This window comes from Nanorana parkeri, unplaced genomic scaffold (assembly GCF_000935625.1).
Source record: "Nanorana parkeri isolate BGI_ZX_2015 unplaced genomic scaffold, ASM93562v1 scaffold1, whole genome shotgun sequence".
Classification (NCBI taxonomy): Eukaryota; Metazoa; Chordata; class Amphibia; order Anura; family Dicroglossidae; genus Nanorana; species Nanorana parkeri.
In genome coordinates, this window is record NW_017306269.1 from 6,176,477 (window position 1) to 6,201,800 (window position 25,324).

The following is a 25,324-nucleotide window of genomic DNA, read 5'->3' on the forward strand; positions in this document are numbered from 1 at the left end:
TCTTCTCTATCAAATAATAATATGGTAAGGAAGCTCTTGCTGTGATGTTTAACATTCCCTTTTAACACAGCGTATTGCTGAAACAAGACAATTCCACTCATTACAAAGTTTTTATTGTTACACTTTGCTCCATATTTTATACAGAAGTCTTCCTTTAACTGTACATGTGACCCGTTTCTTTATAGCCATAGCTCATACACATGTATTAACACAACCATTGTGTTACAAGAGTTGATAAAATCATTCTTGTGGAAGGACTTGAGCAGCCGGAGACAATTGAATGAAACTATCTGTATCATATGCTGGCTATGGCTCTTCAGAAAGCTCTTTTCATAAATCTGCATTAGAGGTTGACAGGAACGGCAGAGGAACTAATCAACCAGTAAATACAGCCAGCTTCAGAATCCACCCTTGATTTGAACAGTACTCACAACCTGTGTGATTAAGAAATTGGCCAGAGCACGTTTTTTTGGACGTAAAAATTGTTCTTGGAACTCATCAATAGTTACGCTCAGTACGATAAATAGGTTGACAAAAATAAAAATTTAGATATTTGCCACGTGACCAGTCCCAGATTTATTTATTTTTTTTGGGCTGTGATGCTATGACTAGCGCTATGATGCAATAGATGGTCCCGCCGAGTGTTAATGCCATAGTTGTTCGGTACAGAAGTCTATCGATATATCCGCCTTTTAAGTATACAGGTACGCCATCAGGTTTCTAAAGAGAAAAAGAAAAGCTTGGTATGAAAACATGAAGCTAAAGTTTACGTTATTCTGTCTAAAACATAGCTGAGAACACTAGTCGTCAGCGACCACTTATCATTGATAGGTTTGCAACAGCCTGCCTACCTGGAGTTGCTCCCTTGCAGGAGATTTCGCAGTTTTCTAGGCCAGCAAGTCATTCCACAGAGGTAAGTGGAAGGATCTCCTGGGTGATTCTGGTGTGCTGTGGTGACATCAATATATTCACCTTACTTTAAAAACCTTTAAATAAATTGGGAGCAGTTGCCACTTTTGTTTGCTTGCTGGATTTGGTGCAGAGACATTCTGGAGGTCATCAGCTGCCATTGTGCTGTGCTTCTGGTGTGTCTCTGCACCTTTGGAGGAATGGGCTGCCCCCAGACATACCCAGCCACAATTTACTCAATGCTATAGAGAGAAAATCTCGCCGGTGGGTACACAAAATTGTTATGCCCATGTTTTCATTTAATTGCTGTAATTTTGCATTGACCTGTTAATCCTGCCAGTTTGCTGGTCTGATAAAGATTTTTGGTGTATGGCCAAGTACACCATCTTACTTAGTGAAAGTATGGGGTATGCTGCTCAGTGAAAGTATGGGGTATGCTGCTCACATGCCCATACAAAAAACCTAACTTTATTCATCTCGACAACATGAACAGAGAGTCTCTTCCTGGGACATCCTCCTCTGATGCATTTCACACACAAGGCTAGGTTTAACCTTAGAGGTAGACCTCTGTGATTAAGCCCGACCTTGTGGGTGAAACATCAGAAGGAGGTTCTAAAGGGCTTGATCATTTTTTTCCAGAGTGCAGCCAGTCTTTTCCCATGGATCTACACTCTCTTGCTGCCATTTCATTATAGATTGCCTTAGTGCTGTTGGCCCACTACACCTGCTCCATCTAACCATGTATGCATAATGACATGGTATGTTGGACGGTTTCTGTGACGCTCAAGTATTCCCGTTCAGGTGAAAGATTTCACATCGCAGAGTCTGGACCATCCACTACAACTCCTCTGCTAAAAAAAAAAAAGCTTCCTTTTGGCTTTTAAAAGCAGCTATAGTGCCCATGAAGTATACACCCACCGCCTGGGAAAAAGAAAAGTGTAGACATCTTAATACATTTCAGAGAATGTCACAGCAATGTTAGCAGTGCCATCCTTTGTTGGGTTTAGCATGTTACTTCCTGCTATCCCCAAATTTCTGGTACTGCTGTAATAGTAACAGGAAGTTAGGTGAAATCTTCCCAACGGGGTCACAGACAGCAATAAAAAATTGATACATGTATTTACTATTTCCAAGTCAACCCAAAATTAAAAATAAATAAATAATAATTTGGTCTGGAGTTGGGCTATAAGACCAGTAAAACAAGACAAGTAAAATAGAAGGGCTAAGAGAAATATGGTTTTGGGTGCCAAAGACTGTGTCTAAGCTACAGCTTTTGCACAACTTTCTCCATATATGCACGTCATTGTGCATAAGATAAAAGAAAAACATTTTATTACATAGTATCCATGTTCTAGTAATTACCTGGAAGTGTTTCTGTAGCTCTGGCACTCTGTTCCTTATCAGGTATTTACGAGTCGTTGGTTCACCTGAAGATTTTGTTGGTGTTGCAAAAATAGGTGCTGGAGCTTCGGGGTTAGAGACTGGTCGGAACCCCTACAGAAGAGAAGAAAAGAAAATGGTTTACAGAGCCTCCTCCGGAAAAAAAAAACTCACCACAAAGAACAGTTCCAGCTGTGTATTTGTGCTACACCTGAAGTTACCACGTGTCACCAAACACATTACTGGTGTTTCTAAGCAATGTCCTTATTAACGAGGCCTATAACTAACACACACACACACACACACACACACACACACACGTTAGATGGGAATTTTGACAAAACCTACAAGAGCATTAAATACTGTAGAAGATAGTCTAATAAGATCAAAATAAAGTCTATGGGAAGAAAGAATCCCTGGCATGACATGAATCACAGACATGTGTTATTGGAGCCCCATCAGTCTAGTATAAAAAAACCTACTACCCATTTTGCCTCAGCTTGGATCATTCCAGAGTATGAGACTGAAGAGAAATTCCCTTTGAGTTTACTGTTAAAAGTTTACCGAAATGTAGAAGTGTCAAATTAATTCTGTCATATTTCTAAATACGAGGTGATGAAAGTTTTCTCATAACAGGCTTAACAACTCTTTATGAACATTTAAGACAGCCGACAGCCAGCCATTATTGAGGAGAATACTCAGATAAAGAATGTACCGCGCATTGTTCTCACGAGTGCTTCTACACTTAAACATGTCTTTGTTGATGAAGGTCATTCAGGCAGGCTGACATTGTTACATTCTTTTCAACCCACGTTCACATTTCTCCAGCCGCAATGCGAGAGAAAATCGTGATTGTAGAGAACAAATAAGCAGTGAATCTGTCGCTCCGAACCAATACCTGTCAACAACTTAGATAAGAGGTGAGCTGGGCTCCCTGTTCACCTCTAACTGTTGTTTTGAATATTAACATTTTCCGTACACTTATCACATGAAGGTGTCCGCAGACATGACAAACTTCCAGTGTCTTTGAAAATTATGTCTCAGGTTCAAAGACATAACCACTTCTATGTTTAAACCAGCACAATACACAGATTTCATAACACAACCTCACCAGCCAGCAAAAGGACCAATCTAAAACCTGCCAGTGACATTTTAATATACACAAAAGGTCTCAGATGCAATATAAGTGAAAGTCACACAGTTACCAGGTTTACTCAACAATCTAGGGGAGGAATAATGTACCAAAGTGGTTGATTTAAGAGGAAAGTTCACCTTTATTTAATCTCTATACGCCAATGTCAGTGGAAAGGAATTAAAGTGACACTAAACTCAGGAGTTAAATCTTTAAAAAATACCTTCAAGTATCTTTTAACTATTACACAAACAAGATACATTTTAGTTATCACTCAGCTGTAGATCCTCAAATCATCTCTGAATTGGTGTTGACACTGTCCTTCCTTCTGGAGGGTGGCTACTTTTGATCCCCATGGTCCCTGTGTGTGTTGTAAAGTAGTCAACGCTCCAAGCTCATTCCTGTGATGGACTACAAGCTCACTTTTTGTTTACTAATTTGTATTGAGATTGTAGTTCATCACAGGAAACAAAAAGGTGAGATTGTAGTCCCTCAGGAGTGAGCTTGCAGCGGTGGCTACTTTACAACACACACAGGAACCATGGGGAACAAAAGTAGCCACCCTCCAGAAGGAAGGACAGTGTCGGCACCAATTCAGAGATGATTTGAGGATCTACAGCTGAGTGATAACTAAAATGGATCTTATATGTGTAATAGTTAAAAAGGTACTTGAAGGTATTTTTAGGATTCATCTCCTGAGTTTAGTGTCACTTTAAGGCCTCATTCACACTGCTGCGCATATACGCGCGTACTGTGCCATATGTGTATAGAGCCGTATATTTGCGTAGCGTAAAAATGCGCAAAAACAGAATGGAACCAAGATGCGTCCGGGCAGCGTATTTATGCGTATTTTTACGCGCGTACATGCTTGTTTGCACGTGTATACAGTTCATTAAAATTCCTATTACGAATGAGGCATTCTCGGATTGCATATAGTGCACACAGGGCTTAAAATTTGAAAGTGGAAAATTTGACATGTCAGGCACACGGTCGCAGACCGCGTACCTGACTTGCGGGAGAAGCTCCACGGTCTGCATCTGTGTCAGATGCAGACCGCAGAGCAGCTCCTGTCAGTTCCGGCTTCCTTCGGCCGGATCTCTGACAGTTCTGAGCTCCAGCGAAGGAAAGAACTGGGGGGGGAGGGGGGAGGTGTAACGTTGTTGAGCAGTGTATTATTGTGCTTTAAGCTGGCCATTTTGACTGTGGTATCTCATCTGCACCCTTTTAACATAATATAAAGCTAAAGCTATGTTATAATTGCTGTTTGTTATATTTTGCACTCTTTATTCTAAAGAAAAATGTAATTTCATAAGCTTTAAGGGGGCTTGGTTGGGGGGACGTGCCTGGGCAAGGTTTGGTGGGACAACTGGTGGAGAGTAAGGTTTTTGCCTGGCTAGTAGGTCTAGACTTGAAATTTGAAGCCTTGAGTGCACTTATATACACACACATACGCACGTATATGCATGTACGAGTATATGCTCAATATACAATTTTGCTCTTGCGTTGTGTGTGAATGAGGCCTAACAGCAGACACCTTATTATACAGTGTAAGACTTACGTTGAACCTTTCAAAAAGTGTTACTTTATAGAACAGTCAACCTTTAATTGCTATGTCCTATAGCGTCTACAAAACAGGAAGTGAAATCTCGTGAATAGGACATAGGATGGCAAAAAGCAGACAGAGGTTTTGACCATTCCCTATTCACTCCAAACGTTTTGGCTTATGATATACTTTAACCTGCGCTTGTCTTGAGAATTATAGTAGCTGCAATTGCTGGCTGCCCAGATTATTACTGCAGTAACGTCAGAAGATTAAACATAGCCTGCTGCAGAGCTGTAAAACAAGCATGCTGCTGTTACTGCAGCCATGAGCTTGCTTTCACCTGTTGAATACCATGACATGGCAGTTAAAAGGAGAACTATGGGGGTTAAGGCTTTTCCCCATAGTTCTCCTTAGGGTAACGGGAGGACACAAACTAGCGCCCTCCCGTCACCCTAAGCTCAGTAAACCGCGAGCTGTATACTGAGACGCCACAGCTGAAGCGGATCCATGCAGAGCAGTTAGCCGTTTGCTCCAGTTCACATCGCAGCGTGCAGTTCCAGAGCAGGTGAAAAAACTGCAGCAAGCCCTATTTTACCTGCTCTGGAACACATGCAAACGCATCAAAAACGCATGCAAATGCCTAGAACGCACTGAAAGTCCCATTTTAAACTAAAAAATTAATAAATATTTATATATTTTTTTAAACCAAAATCAACAATGCGGCAAAAAACGCGGCACAACCCACTGCACTGCGTGTGCAGAAACCTGAGCGGATCTGCTCTGCATTTGGTGTGAACAAGGCCTAAAAGGCTTAAAGAAGTCATTTTCTGAGACGGACACACAGACTACCACTAGTCACTCCACATTCTACAAATACTTGTTTCCTGGCTGTTATTTTTCCTTCTTATACCCTTAGGTCTCGTTCACACCTAGGCGTATTGCATATGCGCGTCTGTCGCGCGTTTTTTTTACCGCGATTCGCGGTAAAAAAGTTGCGCGACCGTCGCACGTTTCCGAAGGCTACTTGGCTGTATCCCAAAGGAAGCGCGCAACAAAACGCGCGTTAGGGATGGGCGGAAATACGCCAAGGTGGGAACGAGACCATTGAATACAATGGGATTTATATTTTTGAGCGTTTTGTAGAGCGTAGAACGCGCTACAAAACGTTCAGGTGTGAACGAGGGCTTAAAGGGCATGTTTAGCCTACAAATTTTTTTTAGTTTTGGATAGAGTGTGGAAGTGTTAGAACTCCTTTTTTTTTTTCAGGGGCTCTGTTAAATAGGAATGTTACCCTTATCTTTAAAATAAAAACAAAACACACCTTTAGAAATGTTTAGTAATAACCATCTACAAACACATACCGGCTTTGTATTCATTGCATACCTTATTTTTCCTTTCGTTCACAGTCATCTCACAGTGGTCATGTTAACCAAGGGCAGATTAATATCTCCCTTTACTTCCTGGAACTCTGTCACATGTGACCATGCACATCATCTCAGGGGAGGAAAATGTCTTCCCCTGAGATCTGGTGATGTAATGTTCCCAGGATTGGAACATTACATCATTTGTGCCAGAAGTGGATGAACTCTAGTTGTAAGAAAAATAAGTTTAATTAATTAATGTAATTTGATTTTAAATCAGCATGCAGAGCTGAATGCTGATGCAATTTTTAGTTAAGGGTGGTAAAGGTCCGCTTTAAGGGCAGGGTCACACCATTTTCCAGACCAGATCTGGAACGCAGTCCATTGCCTTTTAGCGCATTTGGGAGGGCTTTTAAAAAAAAAGATTAAAATGGTCTTACAGGTGCATTCCAGTGCGTTTGTATGTGTTTTTGATGCATTTCAGACCAGACAAAATAAGACAAGCAGTATTTTTCTGGTCTGGACCAAGAAGCATGAAGCCGGCTTCCCGGCTAATCAGAAAGCCAGGCGCCACGTTAATACATGGAGCCCGGCTTCTTGACTGGCCAGCTTCTCGACTAATCAGGAAACTGGGCAGCGAGTCATTACACGCTGCCCGGCTTCCTGATTGGCCAGGAAGCTGGCTCCATGCTCTCTCATCACAAGTGACGGGAAAGCATAGAGCCGGCTTCCCGGCCAATTAGGAAGCCGGGCAGCGTGTAATGACTCACTGCCTGGCTTCCTGATACAGGAAGTATCGGGCTAGGCATCAGACCATATAGGCCCAAATAATCAGCATTGGCACCGATACTAGTATCGGTACATCACTACTTTGAGGTATGCAGAACTGACAAACGCATAACAGAAGTTATGCAGTGCAGGGGGAGCCCCAGAACCAGAGTAAACTTTTCTTTTACATGGAGTTCAGCTTTAATACTAGAAAATCTATTCAAGGAACCCACCTCCGGGAGCATTGGTGAAAGGAGAACAGCACTGGAGCCTGCTGGGAGATGGTTAAAGCAGAACTCCAGGCACAATTATTCTTAACCCTTGTAGTGCAAGGGTTAAGTGCTCATTGTTATCTAGGGACTAAAAAACAGTTCAAAGCACCTGAACCTCAGAGGCGGCTGGCTGTTTGACCAATCCTTTCAGCCTTGCTCCCCCCTCCGCTCCAGTGATCTAAATTCCTCTCACATTCAATATAGCGTACTGAACATGAGGACATTCCTTTGCTGGAGCGGAGGAGGAGACTGGGTCTAGGGACTGGCATAGCAGCTACAGCTCAGTTGAGTATATTTTTCTTATTTGCAACCACAGAGAAGAACAAACAGTTAACCCTTGCAGTGCCAGGGTAGCCCCATTACAAGGGTTAAGAACAATTTAGCCTGGAGTTCTTCTATAAGGTAAGCAAAAAAAAAAAAAGTATCTCTAGGCAAAAATCAACCTTATTTTTTGTTTGGGACAGAGCACAGAAGAGTTACACGTTCTGTGAATTCTTTATTGCGGTCTGTGTTCCCACTGGAGAGAGTCTCCCCTCTACTGGTACTGGTGACCACTGTCACTGAGAAAGAAAATAAGATATCCAACACATTAACACTGTCCTCAGAACAAGAGGTGAGGGGAAATATTCTAATGGGGCACCTGTACCAGTGACAGCTGTCTCATGAGAATTGACCTCACTTCGAGAGATTTCCTCTCACTTCCTGTGGTGTCACCTCGGATAGAAAAGGAAGGGAAAATCCACCTGGATACACAGGCATATAAATTGGCAGGGGTTTTAACTAGGGATGCCCTGAGTATTTGGGCAAGTATTCAGCCAGGCGGTGGGTTATTATTATTATACAGGATTTATATAGCGCCAACAGTTTGTGCAGCGCTTTACAATATAAGAAAGACATTACAATTCAAGACAAGATGGTAAGGAGGGCCCTGCCCCTGTGGGCTTACAATCTAACAGGGAGGGGGAAGTGATACATGAGGAGGGAGCTGCGTGGGGATGAATTGTTTGAGAACGTGATGGTTGAGGTGGTATAGGCTTCCCTGAAGAGATGAGTCTTTAGGGATCGCCTCCCTTATGGTTGTGACTAGGGATGCACCGATATATCGGCCGCCGAAACATATCGGTTGAAAATCCACTTTCCTGCCGATACGTCGGCACATCCCTGATCTCTTCCCTCCCCGCGGGGCGCTGCTCTATGTCGCAGCCGGGAGGAGAGAAACTGTGATAGCCGGCCCGAGCGCTGCGAGAGGAGAGCGCTGTGAGCGGCTGGCGTCTCCTCCCACACTGCTCAGCCACCCATCAGAGCAGTGTGGGGGCGGAGACAGCTCACGCTGTCACAGGAGCATTGGTCAGGAAGCCAGGCTGCCTAGGAACAAGTGAAGCCAGCTTCCTAGCCAAACAGAATGCTGAACGCACCTCATGACTCACCACCTGGCTTCCTGAATGGTACTCAAAAATAAAAAGGTACTTGAAAAAAACAGTATTGGTGCATCCCAAATTTTAACCCTTCCCTACTGCATCCAAAACGGAAAAACAGTTTAAGCCTTGCAAGGCAGGGGGCGTCTCACTGCAATGGTAACTTTTTACTTCACCCTGGCTTAAATACTAGAAAGTCTATATGGGAAACAAGTTGGCCTTTTCCAAGTTGCACCTTATAACCCCCACCCCCCAACCCTAGACTCCACTCTATAGAAAGAAAAAGCAGCAAAAAACGGTAACACAGATTGCGCTGCCTATGAATACATTGTTCTACTTTTGCAAAACTAATAAAAACACATCACAGCGGAAATATTGCACTGATTTGTTACAGCTGCAGGAGGGGCAGCAATGTATGCTGGGACTTGTAGCCCCACTGCACCTCAGCCTGTCCTATCATTGTCAGTGAGCGGTGAAGGTCAGACCCAGGCCGGACTAGTCTCCCAACACACACCCCGCTCTCCTCTCACCTGTGGGCTGTAAGCCTCCACCGGCGCCGCCCCGACCAGCTTCTGAGTGAAGCCGCTGAACTTATAATACATGATATCAAGCTCAGGCAATGTCAGGACGCCGGGCTGCTCCAACAGGAAGGAACTCAGGACCCGTTGCGTCGCCGTTTGATGACGCCGAGGCTGCCTTCACTCTGCCTGCAGGCAATGCGGCGGAATATTTCCCTTTTTCTTTAAATTTACCGCACGGAATAAATCTCAGAAATCATAGATATGTTCTGAAAAATTTAACGACCCTGCTGGGTTGTGGCGTTTGCGGAGGTGGTGTAAAATGATTTTCAGGCAGTAGAGACAGACCGGCTGCTTCCCCATGTGTCATCAAACTCAGACAGGCGCTGGGTCACCCTCAGAGACAGAGCATGTCATGTGACTGCAGAGCTGACAGCTCCTAGGACAGCAACAACAATAATAATCAATTATCATTATACATAGTTCATATTAAATGGGCTGTAGAGGAAGTGCTGAAGGGGAAATTTATCAAAACTGGACCAGTTTTCCATAGTAACCAGTCAGCTTCTGTCTCCTGTTTGTTCAGTTAGGCTGGGTTCACACCTGGGCAGTCGTAATATGCGCGTTTGACATGCGTTTCGGGCCGCACGTTTTTACAGCGATTTGCAGTCCACGAAACACGCGTAAAACGCACGCTTGCGAAATCTATCAGGTTGTATCCTAATAGACACGCGCTGAAATCTGCCCCAAAGAAGCTCCTGTACTATTTCGGGCGTAGGTCGTTTTTCAGTGCGAAAATACGCCCTGGTGGGAACCATGCCCATAGGAGTTAATAGAATTTCACTGCTTGAGCGTTTTTCAGCGCTGAAAAACGCTCAGGTGTGAACCCAGCCTAAAGCGTTGAAAATGAAAGAGAAGCTGATTTGTTGCCATGAGCAACTTTTGCAGATTTTGTTTGCACCAGTTTTGATCAATTCCCCTCAGACCGTGTTGAAATAGTACAGTGGTAAATTGGCACCTGATTGAATTATTCTTTTACTGCGTTAGACATTGATTAACCACTTGAAGATCGGCGTGTTAAACTCTCTTCCTGTCCCGACCATTTTCAGTATTCAGCACTGAGTGACATTAATTGAGTCATGCAACGTTGTACCGAAAATCATTTTATATCATTGTTTGGGACACACGGGGGAATTTATCAAAACTGGAGCATACAGACTCTGGCGACTCTTCTCTTTTCAGTTTGTTCAGTTAAGATTTGGAAATGAAAGCTAGAAGCTGATTGGTTGCCATGGGCAACTGCTCCAGATTCTTTTGCCTGAGGAAGGGAATCCTGCGTGACCCCGAAACGTTTGTTGCATCTTGTGTGATATGTTATTACGTCATTAAATAGACGTTATTTTGCATCGCTATTGGAGTGCCGTTATCCCTGATTTTCTACATGTTCGTCACGGCTGCCACCCATTGATTACCACAGCACCCAGATTTTTTCATTGGAGTGAACGGTCAGGAGTGCGATGGGCTCATGAACTTTCGGGTAAACAGACACCAAACATGTCATAAATTGCATGCGCCCATGAAATCGCAAAACACTTCCATACACCAAATTGCCGGTAGGCAATGGTTTAAAAGGTTTTACCGCTCATCAGTTTGGTGTTAACAGTGACTGATGGCTCTAGAATTATTGGTCTCACAACGGCATTCACGCTGATATGTAACATGTGCGGCACAATCGTCATTTTCGCACATAGGTGCACCCGACCTGTGTTTGCCTTTGTATGTCCCTCTGATCAAAGTACACAAACCGACTACCCCCAACACTGCAAGGGTTAACCAGTTGACATCCGCGGTGTTAAACCCCCTTCCCATCCAGGCCATTTTTCAGTATTCAGCGCTGCGGTACTTTAATTGTTTTTGTCTAGGTGTTTTAAAAAAAAAAAGTTAGACACATCCCATCCTCGGAGCCGGCTGGCTCTTAGACCATAGATACTTTTCTTTGTCTTGCTGCACTTCTACCAAAAGTCCCTTGTAGTGTGTGTTCGGTGCTCGGAGTGACTGCGGATGGCGGCGCAAATATCAGCGCTTGTTATATAAAAAAAGTGCTTTCCGCAGCCTGGAGACGGGCTTTAAAGCAGAATGTGCCTGATAATGGAAGGTCTGCTTATATAGCAGCACCTATCACAAATAAAAAAGGAAAGTGGAAAATGTACCCACCATAGACCACACCATGTGTTCCTTTCACCCTAGGGGTACCGGGAAAGCTGAGGATCCAAAATCTTGCTTCTGCACTGTGCTGGACTTCCCAGGATTTCACAGTGAAGTTAAATTTTTAATGAAAGAAGCAGCAGTGCCATCAGGGCACGCATCATTACAGGTGAGGTACTGGTACCTATGTAAGACCCCAATAAAGTTTTTGCCCACACATCAGCTTTAATCATGCCCATTAAGCCATACCCACTATGGATGTTCAGATACCAGGTACCGTACTCGGTGCAAGTACATGTACAGATACTTTTCCAGCTCCAAGACTAGACTAGAGAAAAATTCTAAAGTTATGATACCGGAACTTCTGGTCTTCTTGTAATGACTTACCACCCAGCTTCCTGATTGAGCGGGAAGCCGGCTCCATGCTTTTTGGCCGGCTCCATGCTGTTTGGCCAGAAAGCCGGCTCCATGCTGTTTGGCTGGCTCCATGCTGATTTTCTCCATGCTGATTACCCTTGAAGCCCCACTTCAAGGGTAGATTTTTGGTTTGCCTGAAGATGGGCTTTAAACATTTTTTTTTTTAAATCAAAGTTTGCTGCTTGTGGAGTCCAACAGGGCTTGTCACTTAACAGAAGGTTATAATGGGAGATAATATGTTCATGCGTTAATAGAAATGTAAGTCCAGGTTTCCTTCCCTTCCTTTCCTGTTCTCTGCCACCTCCTCCTGCCTTTTTTTTTGCATACATACCTTTCTCTCTACGGATCTTTGGTCTGGTAATGTGACCTGCGGAGTCTTCTTTCTCCTTTTGTGATGTGCTGGTGCTGAATACTGTACACAAATGTGCCATGTATTGATGTGGTACCATTCTCTCAAGCATCCTCCTGTGAGTCCAGGGTGGCTGGATGATGTACCCCCAGGTTATGGATCCTTGATGCCTTGGCCTCACAGGAAATGGGTTAATAGGCTCTGGACATATACTGTACATAACAGGCACAAAACACAAGTATACTGTAGGTGGAAAGATGTGTCACAATAAACTAAGAAAAATAAAGACAAAATAAGCAGAATTCTCTCAGAAGTCAGGTAAAGCAAAGCTGGGAATGTAGAATTACAGCAGAAGCCTGGCATTAATAGACAAGTCTAGACTCTAGTATGGGAAACCAGGCTCTTTGAAGAAGATCCAGCCAATGCGAAAATGTGCTGACTCTTGAAGGGCACGCACATGCTCATAGACCTATGAATACCTGTGTCCATGTGCCAACACTGGAGGATTCATCTGCCACGTGACATCACACTCTGGTTCCTTTAAATGTTCATTTAATGAGCAAAACATAGATCTGAATGATCAGCGCTGACCAGTTACTCATAGTCTCAATGTCAGCTAAGAAGTGTGAGTGAATTGAACAACCAATGCCTTTTAAAGGAGAACTATGAGGTGAGTGATTTCCACTCATCCTCATAGTTAGAGCCGACCTGTGACAATGAGACTGTCACAGGTTGGTCTCTATCGATCAGGAAGTGAACAGAAACATGACTTCTCACTTCCCGATCGTCTCCCTGCAGTAAGCGATGACTGTCGGTCACTGCTCCCCGCAGGGTTTCCTCCCCTCTCCTCTCCAGCGCTGAGTGGAGGAACGGACGGGGGAGGGGGCGGGCACAGCTGGCTCTGCCTCTAGATAGGCAGAGCCCGCTGCCACTCACGCAGCTGGGTGGATCTTGACATTATTGCAATAGCCCCCAATATACTGAGCTTTGGGTCACCGGAGGACGCTAGTTTATGTCCTCCCGTGAACCTAAAGAGAACTATGGGGAAAACACTTACCCCATAGTTCTCTTTTAACTACTGAACTATGGTTGAAGGATTACCCTACATGAGTGATGAGTGTCTCTATATATGTACAGTATGGTTATTTTTGTCAATGAGAACCCAGGCATTTGCTTTGCAAATATAGTATGGTGGCTAACCCTGGAACTAGATAGATAGATAGATAGATAGATAGATAGATAGATAGATAGATAGATAGATAGATAGATAGATAGATAGATAGATATGTAAAAAGCACATTGTTTCCCCTTAAGACTATTTACTGGAAGAGAGGATAACACTGACAAACAGTTGATTAAGGCAAATGAGAAAATGTGAGAATAAGTTTCATTTTGTGTTCATCACTGTAATCAATGTGCAAATGAAAACCTTTGAATACCAGAAAGGTATCTGCAAACAAAACAGTTTATATAAATCACCATTATTATGTTTTGTCAGGTTACAGAATCTGTAATTATCTTTTTCAGCCAAAGAACAATAAAATAGAAATAAAGACACCTGTAACCAGGTGTGTAAATTGACTACCCAAATGACTAATTCTGAGTCTAACAATCTCTTACAAAAGGAATAAACTGCTTTCCCTCATACAGTACTGAGTCACTGAAAGATACACTCCAGGAAAAAATAATCATTTACACCTTTTAATGGGAGCGTAAATTATCATTTAAAAGCTGGGTGTTATATGTGGAGCATTAAGATCTTACCTTGCAGCATGTCATCTCCTGCACATAACACTGAGCTTCCAGGCACTGAGCGGAGGAAGAGATGCGACTCGAGCAGTGAAGTGCTCCGGTCATATCACCCGTCCGTTCTCACTACTCGCCCATTCACAAAATGCCTTGCAATTTTTCAAGGTATACAAGGCATTCTGTGATTGGAGGAGGAGGGAGCAGGGATGTGACACCATCTCTCCTATTCCTGACATGTCATAACATACAGCAACAGTATTATTTTTTTTAAAGTTCCGCCTTTTCTCATTACAAAGCCGTCCTTGAGCTCCAAGTAAGTGACTTTGCCTAGGCTGAGATGATGTCAGGCAGGAGGAAGCATTTCCTTAGTCTCTCCTCCCCCAGTTGTCAGACTGCAACAATGTAACCCTGTAGAAAGTCACAAGGTGAGAGCATGCTTCACAGGCTGATCTGTATCAGACATTTGTGTACAGTCAAGAACTGTACAGGCACCAGGATCTTTGGGCCAGAATCTCAGCTCAGGAAGTTTATGCTACCCCTGAATGATGCCTAAACAATGATGGTGCTGTCCTGGAAAGAAAAACAGAGAAAGACATTGTCAGTGGGAAAGTAGTGATCTTTGAGTGACGTAATGCACATAGTATCTGTAAGGGCCCACTCATACCTATGCATTGCAGTAACGCACATTTTTTTGGCAGTGTTGGCAGCGCTAAAGTGTGAATGGCCCCCAGCATTACACATAAACTTTATTTGGCATGCATATACTTTATATGAAAAAATTTATCTGATGTCAGGTTCCCTTTAAGTCTGATGTATAGCGATAGCAAATACATGTGTTTATATTGTTCTTTATGTCACAGAGTCCAGAATGTAGATCATTGTTCCGAATAGCTTCCAACACTTGCAAAAAGGAAACATAGTGATGTTGCTATAACAACCTGTGAAATTGGTGTTTTCATATTCTAAGAATCATGTTTTCATGAAGGAGATAATCATGGGAAGTGATAAGAGTGCGTCTTTTGTTCAGAAATGTTGGTGCTAAAGTGCGTCCCTTTTTACAGCACTAAGTCCCGGTCCACACTAGTGCGATTTGTTGTGTGTCTGCCTGTGGAAATCACATCATTCTCTATAATATCCATTCACACCTGATACAGTGAGATTTTTGGAAAGGTTCTGGTGTTTCTTTTGGAGCTACGCAGTGCAGTTTAGCCCCATAGACTTTAATGTAAGCACATGGAAAACACATGAATATGCAGCAGCACTAATATGAACGGAGGCCAGAGGTGGAGCAATTCCTTGGCAATAATCGCACAGTGCTCCAAATTTGTGTCATCAGTTCCTGCTCCGGGACCTGCTCCGGAGGGAGTCGTACATTCTCTGACTGGACAAGGTGGAGAGGAGGGGCGGATTACTTCACAATCTCCCCCTTGTCTAGTGACAGAACGCCTTGTATTTGTTGAAAAAAACAATACAAGGTATTCTCTGAATGGTGGTTGTGCCCAGAGAATGACCCCCTGTGCTCAATGTGCAAGAGGAAGCCACTGGAGCTGCAACTGCAAGAGACCAGCTATCACTTACACACATAATCAGCTATAACATTATGACCAATGAGGGGTGAAGTGAATAACATTGATTATCATGTTACAATGGCATCTGGAAGTGGGTGGGATATATTAGGCAGCAAGTGAACATTTTGTCCATGAAGCTGATGTGCTGGATGCAGAAAAAATGGGGAAGCATAAGGATTTGAGGGACAAAGGCCAAATTTTTATGGCCAGACGAATAGGTCAGAGCAACTCCAAAACTGCAGCTCTTGCAGTTCCTGGCTTGCAGTGGTCCAAGAAAGGAAAACCACTGAAAAGGTCATGGGCAGCCAAGGCTCTTTGATGTACATGGGTACAGAAGGCTGGCCTGTGTAGTCTCAGCTACTGTAGCTCAGACTGCTGAAAAAAGTTAATGCTCCCTTTTAGATTGTAAGCCCTCACGGCAGGGCCCTCCTTACCATCTTGTCTTGAATGGTATTGTAATTGTAATATCTTCCTTACATTGTAAAGTGCTGCGCAAACTGTTGGCGCTATATATATCCTTTATATAATAATAATAATAATAATAGAAGGGTGTCTGAACACACAATGCATCACAGTTTGTTGCGTATGGGGCTGTGTAGCCGCAGCTGACCCATGTCCAACTCTAAAAGCGCCTACAATGGGCTCATGAGCATCAGAACTAGACCATGGAACAATGGAAGAATGTGGTCTGATGAATTACATATTCTTTTACATCGTGCAGATGGCCGGGCAATGTTCTGCTGGGAAACCTTGGGTACTGCCATTCATGTGAATGTTACTTTAACGTACCACCTGCCTAAACATTGTTGCTGACCAAGCACACCCCTTCATGGAAATGGTACTCCCTGATAGCAGTGGCCTCTTTCAGCAGGATTATGCACGCTGCCACACTGCAAAAATGGTTGAAGAATGGTTTGAGGAACACAACAATGGGTTTGAGATGTTGACTTGGCCTCTAAATTCTCCAGATCTTAATCCAATGGAGCATGTGTGGGATGTGCTTGAAAAACAAGTCCAATCCAAGGAGGTTCCACCTCACAACTTACAGGACTTAAAGGATCTGTTACTGATGGCTTGGTGCCAGATACCACAGCATACCTTCAGAGGTCTAGTGGAGTCCATGCCTCGATGGGTCAGGGCTGTTTTGGCAGCAAAAGGGGGACCTACTGAATATTAGGTGGCTGGTCATAATATTATGGCTGATGAGCGTATATCTGATGCTGGGTCCGTTGTAATGTATTTTTCACTAATCATAATTCATATTTATGAAATCAGAGCCGTGTATAACATTTCAAATTGCTCAATTAAAATCACACTTCTGTATAACGATCCGTGAAAATAATATATACAAGACGAGGTGAGGTAGAAAGAGTAACCGTTACTGTAAAAACAAAAATTCATCGATGTCGACTTTTTACATTTTGTTTTATTCCTGTTATTTTAACCATCAGAAAACCACATCAAAAGACTGGATGGTTCTCCCGGCTTTGGTGTCGATTATTCATTGTTGAACAACAAAGATGTTTGAAGTCTTTGTCGCTGAAGGAGTAGCAAGATTCCGCAGCGAGATGAAAGGCTACGCGCTCTGCCGCGGTCTGATAAACTGACAAGTGGCATTTTCACTAAAGGTTAACACTTGTAGCTCATTAAGTGCTTGTGTTCCTGGCACACACAAAGCCGTTAGCAATGCTTACACTCTGAAAGGGGTTAGTCACTCAATAATGTCGGAATCGTCGCCTGTGGTCTTCTCGCAGAGAACCAATATGCTAAATACTACCGATCGCTACAAATGTAACATCAGATAGCTGAAGTGAAGAGGCAAGATCAATATTTATTGTATGAGCGGCTGTATACCACAGATAATGAGATTTACCTGCTAGGGGAATTCATATGGATTTATTTTGTGAAATATATTTTATTGCGAAGCTGAAATCTGAATGTTTGCTGCATTTTAGTGTTTTATCGACATGGAAAAAGGGGGAATGACAGTGTCCTTAAAGTGGAAGTAAAAATGCCCCCCAAAAATTGCCAGTTGGCAGGAGTGACTGTGTAAGACTCTTCTGCCATAAAAGCTTCTTTCTACCTGTCAGCAAGTTTCTTATTCTCTGTACGGTGAAAGGTGAGGCTCAGCACACAGGCCCGGCATGTTGAGATGAAATAACTCTCGTAAGCATGCGCAGGAGTTACATCATGCCAGCCAGCCAATCAAGAGGCCGAAGATGCCGAACCCAGAAGACCATGGAGAAGATGGATTTGTCAGGTAGGTCTGCCATAATGTTCTAATAGGCTCTGCATACTAAGACATTATGCCCGAAAAGCTCCTGTTTTTTTAAAAACTTTCCTTTACATCCACTTTAAGGGCTTGTTCACACTAAATACCAGTGTGTTCCAGCACGGTTAGCTGCTGGAACGCACTGGATCATATTAGAAAATCCTTCCTGCGTTTTGTGGCGGCAGGGTATGTGGCGGTGCATTCAAGTCAATGGCACCGCAGCCACACCCCCACTCGCAGTGTAATCGCCCGCACCAGAACGCGTGTCACATCAATGCCTGCTTTCCGTTCCAGTGCAATTGCAAAAAATAGTATAAGCACTATTTTTCCAGAACGCAGGGAGCCAGCCAGAATGCTGCAACACACTGGTATTTGGTGTAAACAGGTCCTTAAGGTGAACATTTTGTCTGCTGCTGCGGTTTGTAAAACTTTTATTTTTATCTCTCTGTGGAGTGCCGTGAACACCAGTCACCCAACAATGAAACTTACCCTTCTAACTTGTGTACACAGAACACAGCAGGTCGCTCGCTCTGCAGCTCGCCCATCCTTTTCAATGGAGACAAGTCCTTCTTTGATTGAACGAGGGGCAATGAGTATATTCATCTGCACGTCCTCCAATCACAGAATGCCTTACACTCATTGAAAAGCATGCAAGATGCTTTCAGAAAGGATGAGCTGCAGAGCAAGCAACCCTCTGTGATCTGTGTACTCCAGCCAGAACTGTAAGGTTCAGCACCGACTGTACTATACAGGGGAATGAAAGTGAGAGTATTACATGACAGCAGTGGCCACACATTGCACAGACTTCATTAGAGTTCACTTTATTTACAATGCAAAAAGCCAGAAAGAGTTTTTGGCTGGAGTTCAGTTTTGAAGAAGAACCCTGGGCATACATATCCTTAAACCTTGCAGTGGGGCTACCCCCGCACTTCAAGGATTAAGTGCTCGTTAAAAAAACAAAGATATACTCACCTGCACCTTGGAGCCGGCTAGTTGCTATTCTAGTTCCTGCAACCTGTCTCCTGCTCCGCTCCAGTAATGGAATGGCGTCTTCACATCCTGTACATTGTACAGGATTTGATGTTTCACAGGACCTTAGACTGAATTGGGGAGTGAGTTAACAGTTCTATTGCTGCCCCAAAAGCACTTATCAACCCTCAGGTGGCAACCAATAAAACTGATTTCCACACCAATGTTTTGATGCTTGAAGAACCTTATCAAACAACTTTGGGAGAGAGGGTTGGGGCACAGGACATGTATGAGTATTTGCAGCCTTAACAGATAGAGAACTTTTATGCCAACTTGGAAATTGGTGACTTTAGCTCCTGGCTGTAAAAATTCTTGTTATAGCTACCAGTCCATTTCAGAAAGAATTATCCATGCTTCAGTAGAGGACCAACTTCCCTGGCTCCTCATAAATGCAAAAGCTACTCCATGCAATCTCCATCTTCAAGTCTCACTGACTATGCCCCAGTCCTAGGCCTTAGTTGAAGCTCATGTTCCCCTCCCTAGGCAGCCAGCCTAGGAGGATCAGACAAACTGGCCACAGCCCAGAGGAGACTCACTTTTACCTCCCAAGGTCACTCCTGAATATTTATAGCGTCTCCCAGCATGCACCACTGGTAACAAACCTTCTAGTGGTTGGCCAGGGAGGTACAAACATTCTTCACTTTGATTAGTGAAGCTTCCCTCACTATTGCCGAGGTGCACTTCCCCAACAGCAAGCAGAACAATCACCAGAACTTAGGAGAAACTGCACAAAGCTAAACTATTACTTGGAAATCAGACTGACTACAGTTTGATAGCCAGGGCTGGATTTTGTACAAGGCCAACCAATGCCCCGCCCTGGGGCAGCAAGGAGTAGAGTGGCAGCAGGGGTGTGGAATTCCTATCACCCAACTCCCGGAACATGCAGTGCCGGGCGGGTAGTTGTATTCTACATTTAGCCCTGCTTTGGGCAAGCAGAACTAATTGTACAGCGGGGAAGCCAGCGCTCGATGTCGGCGAGATCACTTGTATGCAGCCTGCAGGTCTCACTCACCGTTCTCTATCTATAGTAGAATGGCACTGTCACTAGAGTTGCCACCTTTTCTTCCAACGAAACCCGAACACTCTAGCGGCGCACGGAAATTTTTTGGGGAGAATGAGTCGTGGCTTATTCGTATGCAAATAACGTCACCCATTCATGTGTAAATATGAAAGTTGAGACTATTTTTACTTGGGGGCCGATAGCCCCTATCTTAATTTTGGTTGCCCCTGTCTGTCTGACATCATGGGGGTGATTTACTAACCTAAACACATGCACGCACTAGGTGCGTGTGATTTTTACACAGCAAAACATATTTATCAACCAAAAAGTCTCTAAAAGCATATTTCCACTAATGCCATATATGGAAAAATCATGCACATGATGCATATATAATGCTGCTTCACAGTTTAGACAAAAATGGTTAGCTCATGCATTTACATTCCTGCATTCATCAACGCAAGCAACACAACATAGAGCTAATTTACACAACATCACCTTGCAATTCATGCAGGGCTTTGCACAACACACCTGCTGGGTGTGTACACACTACAAAGGTGTCTAGATTCCACCAATAGATCATGCTGGGAGGGACAACCCTTCAGAGGTGTATACTTGTTCATGGCGTGTTTATAAGGTTAGTAAATCAACCCCCATGTGTCTAGGTCTCAGCCGCCATGAAACCTGGACACAGCATTCAAAACCCTGACTGTCCGGGTGAATCCTGGACAGGCGGCAACCCTAACTGTCACCCCAACACAGGAAGCATGTTAGGACTACAGATAACCCTCTCTTCTCCTCTTTTCCATAACATGTGGAGAGGCGTTTTGAGAGAGAGAGAGGCAAAATTCAGCACTTAATTTCTGGCAGGATCAACGGGTTCTTTTTTGTGTGGAAATTATCGGCAGATATAACTAAACACTTTCAAGGGTATATGTAGCAGACCAAAAGGAAGCAAACAGGAGAAGTTAATTGTCATAGTGTACATACAATGTCATTCCGCATCTTTACATTTTACTTCTTGCGTTTGATCTCCTGGCTAACCCTTACTGTTACATTACAACAGCATTATTGTAGATGGTGTTGGTTGATAACAGTTGATATACAGGTGAAACTCGAATAATTAGAATATCGTGCAAAAGTAATTGCAGTAAGTGCTGCAAAAGGGGCCCAAACCAAGTACTGAGTACATATGCATGCTTGTACTTTTCAGAGGTCCGATATTGTACAATCCTTGTTTTATTGATTGCATGTAATAATCTACTTTTTTGAGGTTGTGGATTTGGGGTTCTTGGGGTTTTCATGAGCTGTAAGCCATAATCATCACAATTATGACAAATCACGGCTTGAATTATCTTGCTTTGCATGTAATGAGTCTATCTCATATATTAGTTTCACCTTTTAAGTTGCATTAGTGAAATAAATGAACTTTGCACGATATTCTAATTATTCGAGTTTCACCTGTATGTTATATCATAGAGCTGTAGCACAGATGTCTGTATTCAGCCTTCATAAATCCTCGCTTGCAGGTTTGTTCTTATATGATAGAGAACAAACGAGTGGGCGGCAGCAGAACACCAAATTGCTGCATGTCCTCTTGTTTTGTTAGTGGAGCAATCATTCTGAAAAGGTTTAAATTTCATGTTTGCCCTTTTTACAAATGAATTTGAGACTATTGAAGAAGACATCGCCGGAAAACTGATTAAATGGCTTTCCCGCTGATGAAAGTGGAAAACTGATCACTCACTAGAGGTTACGGGCAACCAGATTTTTTTGTTGTAAATACTTTGTGTCCTAGACTATTACAGAGCTACTGTATATGTAAATTATACCTCATACAGGAGCTGTGAGCAAGGAAAACTCCACTTCCAGCTATATTTTCATAATCCTCATCCTCCACTGTTTACCCATTACCTAAAAATGATCTCAAAGTCAACAAGTTTTTAAGCTATTTCAAATGCTGATGAAATCATTTACAGTGGATGGTGCTCCTTGATGTTTAAATGTTTTAGGTTCCTGCAGAATCAGTTGGTTCCTGAGCACTGGACCTTATATCCTGTTTTATGTTGGCTCCTTTCCCTTGCAGGGTCCTATGGAGGCACCCTTGTGTGTGTGCTAGTAAGCTGTGTGTGTCTCGCTCACCAGCCAGCCAGCAAACAAATGACATGTCTAACTATTAGGGATAAAACAGAGGTTTTAATTGCATGACTTTTGCAAAATATGTGGAAGCCGCACTGCCTCGTCAAGGCCCCTCTGTGTAGTGTGGTCCTAACTCTAATCTATGAGAGCCTCCATCTTGTAGCATATATAGCAAAGGATGAATTGGGTGCAGCTTCGCCAGGAGGCAGCCCATTCCTCCTTAAAGGCACAGGGACACACCAGAAGCCCAGCAAATCACAATGGCAGCGGAAGCCCCCAGTGTGTCCCCACACCAAATCCAACAAGTGAAACAAATGGCAAACACACTCATCAATTTATAACTAGCTAATAAAATAAGCTGCCAATGGAAGTGTAATTTGTTTGCAGGCTAGCTTGTCAGTGTACTTGGAAACTTTTGTTTTTGTACTGTGTAAAGTCCTTCCATGTGCACATTACATGAAAAGCTAGTTATGAATTGATGAGTGCGTTTGCCATTTGTTCCACAAATACACAGACACAGCAAGGCAAGACAGTTATCTGCTCCTCCCTCTTCCCATATCCAAGCTAGTAGATGGACAGCTGGTGGAAACTGCTCTGTCCCTTGTGAACATGTACTGGACAGGAAGTTCAAGGAAGCTGAGCCGAGAGAGTTAGAGCCAACTGTCTGGAAACATGATGACTGAAAGTGCTAGGGGAAAAATGTAAGGCAATACTTTTCTGGGCAATGTGTATGTGTTTGCTCTGGATTCAATAAGAGTTATATAAAATACTACTGGAACCTACCAACCCTGGTTCAGTCCACAGTTATGTTCCCCACTTTGGCCTTATTAAAATTCAAAAACTTTGAGGTATGGACTTTTAGCCCTGTCTGACCAGGAAGTGAGGGGCAATCTCTCAACGTCTTTAACTAGGACAAAGGCAAAGACACATTTTTTGGGGAATGGGTTAGAACTTCAGATAATTCTTTTATTGCTGGCCATAGCTTTCTGTCCAAAGGATCACTGCACCCCCCAGTCCTGTACAGGTGTCAGAGGGAATGCAAGTACGAATGAATCAGGAAAATCTCCCCAGTGGCATCATGTGCAAAAGTAAAAGGCTCTTCACTATTTTAACTAAAACTAACAGGCATATACACAAAAGTGTGAAGAGTTTGGAGAAGGCAGGAGAAGTGAACAAGCTAGGCCAAAGTAGCTGAACTGGAAAGTTAGTTGAATTGGAGAATTTTTACAAATCAGCTATTTTGGCCTAGATTGTTCAATTCTCCTGCCAAAATCTTCACCCTTCTGTGAATATCCCTGTAAAAGAAATTGGCTGGAGTTAGACATCAAGGCACCAACAGGTGGGGTGGGGTTGTTTCTTTTGCATTTTTTAGGAGACATTTTTTTTAGGAAACAACTCTCGAACTGGAATACAGACAAAAACACATTTTGTGGGAATGTGATAATGTGTTTATTGCTGGCCATGGCTTTCTGTGCCAAGAGGACTGCACAGGTCCTGAACAGGTGTCAGACTGGGAAATAAAAAGTACAGATGTAAAACGTAAGCTGACAAAAGATTTAACTCTTCCTTATTCTTTCCAAAGCTAAAACAAAACGTATCTGGAATTAGGCATTTAGGCACCAAAGGGGGCTGCTACACAGGAAAATGGGAGGGGAGCGGTTTGGTTGTTTCTCTTGCAATCTTTTTAAGGAGATTTTTTTTCTGATCAGGAAGTGGAGGGAAATCTCTCCAACAGGTACACAGACAAAAATAAATTTTGTGGGGATGGGTTAGAACTGCTGAAAATGTTTTTATTGCTGACCATGGTTTTCTGTGCCAAAGAGAACAGCACCCTGGGTCCTGCACAGGAGTTAGAGGAGCTGGGAGTATGAATTTATAAGTACAGAAGTAAAGGGCTGACCAAAACTCTTCCCTATTCTGTACAAAAAAATTGCTGGAGTTTGGCATCAAGACACCAAAGTGGACTGCTCCACAGGAGCAAGGGATGGGAGGGGTTGTTTCTTTTTCACATTTTTTTTAGGAGATATAATCACTAGCAGGCTTATTGAAGCAAGTGAATATTCTATTCTAAAATTACATAAACTGTTCAGGCATACATATAGAAGATTTATCATTTCACCCTTAACCTCCCTGGCGGTAATCCCGAGTCTGGCTCGGGGTGAAAAGAATTACTTACATGTCGCCGCATAGTCGCAACACCCTGTGGTGCATAAACTTGAATAAAGTGACACTTCAATTAAGTTAAAAAAAAGTAAACAGTGTTGCATTGTAACAACACATTGCACTACCCGAAACAATGTACACCAGCACTTACACATAGCATGAATGCTGGTGTTAATGAGCCCTTGGAGCAGGATATAAATAAATTGTGGGCAGCACAGTGGCTTAGTAGCTAATAATTCTGCCTTGCCGCACTGGTGTTTAAATCCCAGTCAGGAAACTAACTTCATGGAGTTTGCATGTTCTCCATTGATTTCCTCTCACACTCCATAGACATGCTGGTAGGTTAATTGGCTTCTATCTAAAATGCCCCTAGTATGTGTGTGTTTGTATGCATATGAGATAGGGAACTTAAATTGTAAGTTCCTTTAAGGCAGGGACTAATGTAAATGTATGTGAAGCGCTGCGCAACTTGACAAAACTATATAAATACCTTCAATAAATGTGGTTTCCATGGGAATGTTTATAAAATCAAGCACCTAGGCATGCAGACTGCTTCTACAAACATTTGTGAAAGAATGGGTCGCTCTCAGGAGCTCAGTGAATTCAAGTGTGTTACCGTGATAGGTTGCCACATGTGCAATAAGTCCATCCGTGAAATTTCCTTGCTACTAAATATTCCACGGTCAACTGTTAGTGGTATTATAACAAAGAGGAAGCAACTGGGGACAACAACAACTCAGCCACGTAAAATGACAGAGCGGGGTCAGCGCATGCTGAAGCGAACAGTGCACAGAAGTCACCAACTGTCTGCAGAGTCAATAGCTACAGACCTCCAAACTTCGTGTGCCCTTCAGACAGGCACAACAACAGTGCGTAGAGAGCTTTATAGAATGGGTTTCCATGGCGGAGCAGCAGCTGCCTTATATCACCAAGTGCATTGCAAAGCGTCAGATGCAGTGGTGTAAAGCACGCCGCCACTGGACTCTAGAGAAGTGTTCTCTGGAGTGACGAATCACACTTCTCTGTCTGGCAATCCGATGGACGTGTCTGAGTTTGGCGGTTGCCAGGAGAACGGTACTTGCCTGTCTGCATTGTGCCAAGTGTAAAGTTTGGTGGAGGGGGGATTATGGTGTGGAGT

The 25,324-nt window shown here is 43.3% G+C and overlaps 1 protein-coding gene across 1 annotated transcript; it reads right to left on the reverse strand.

Moving 5' to 3' along the window:
* Positions 1–553: 553 nt before the first annotated feature.
* Positions 554–9,471, reverse strand: LOC108784683 (cytochrome c oxidase subunit 7A-related protein, mitochondrial). Its single transcript, XM_018553592.1, has 3 exons — positions 9,311–9,471; positions 2,272–2,403; positions 554–720 (listed from the first exon to the last, which is right to left on the reverse strand). Exons 1-3 carry the CDS (start codon positions 9,380–9,382, stop codon positions 577–579), a joined length of 348 nt encoding a protein of 115 aa, XP_018409094.1. The 5' UTR covers positions 9,383–9,471; the 3' UTR covers positions 554–576.
* Positions 9,472–25,324: the final 15,853 nt, after the last annotated feature.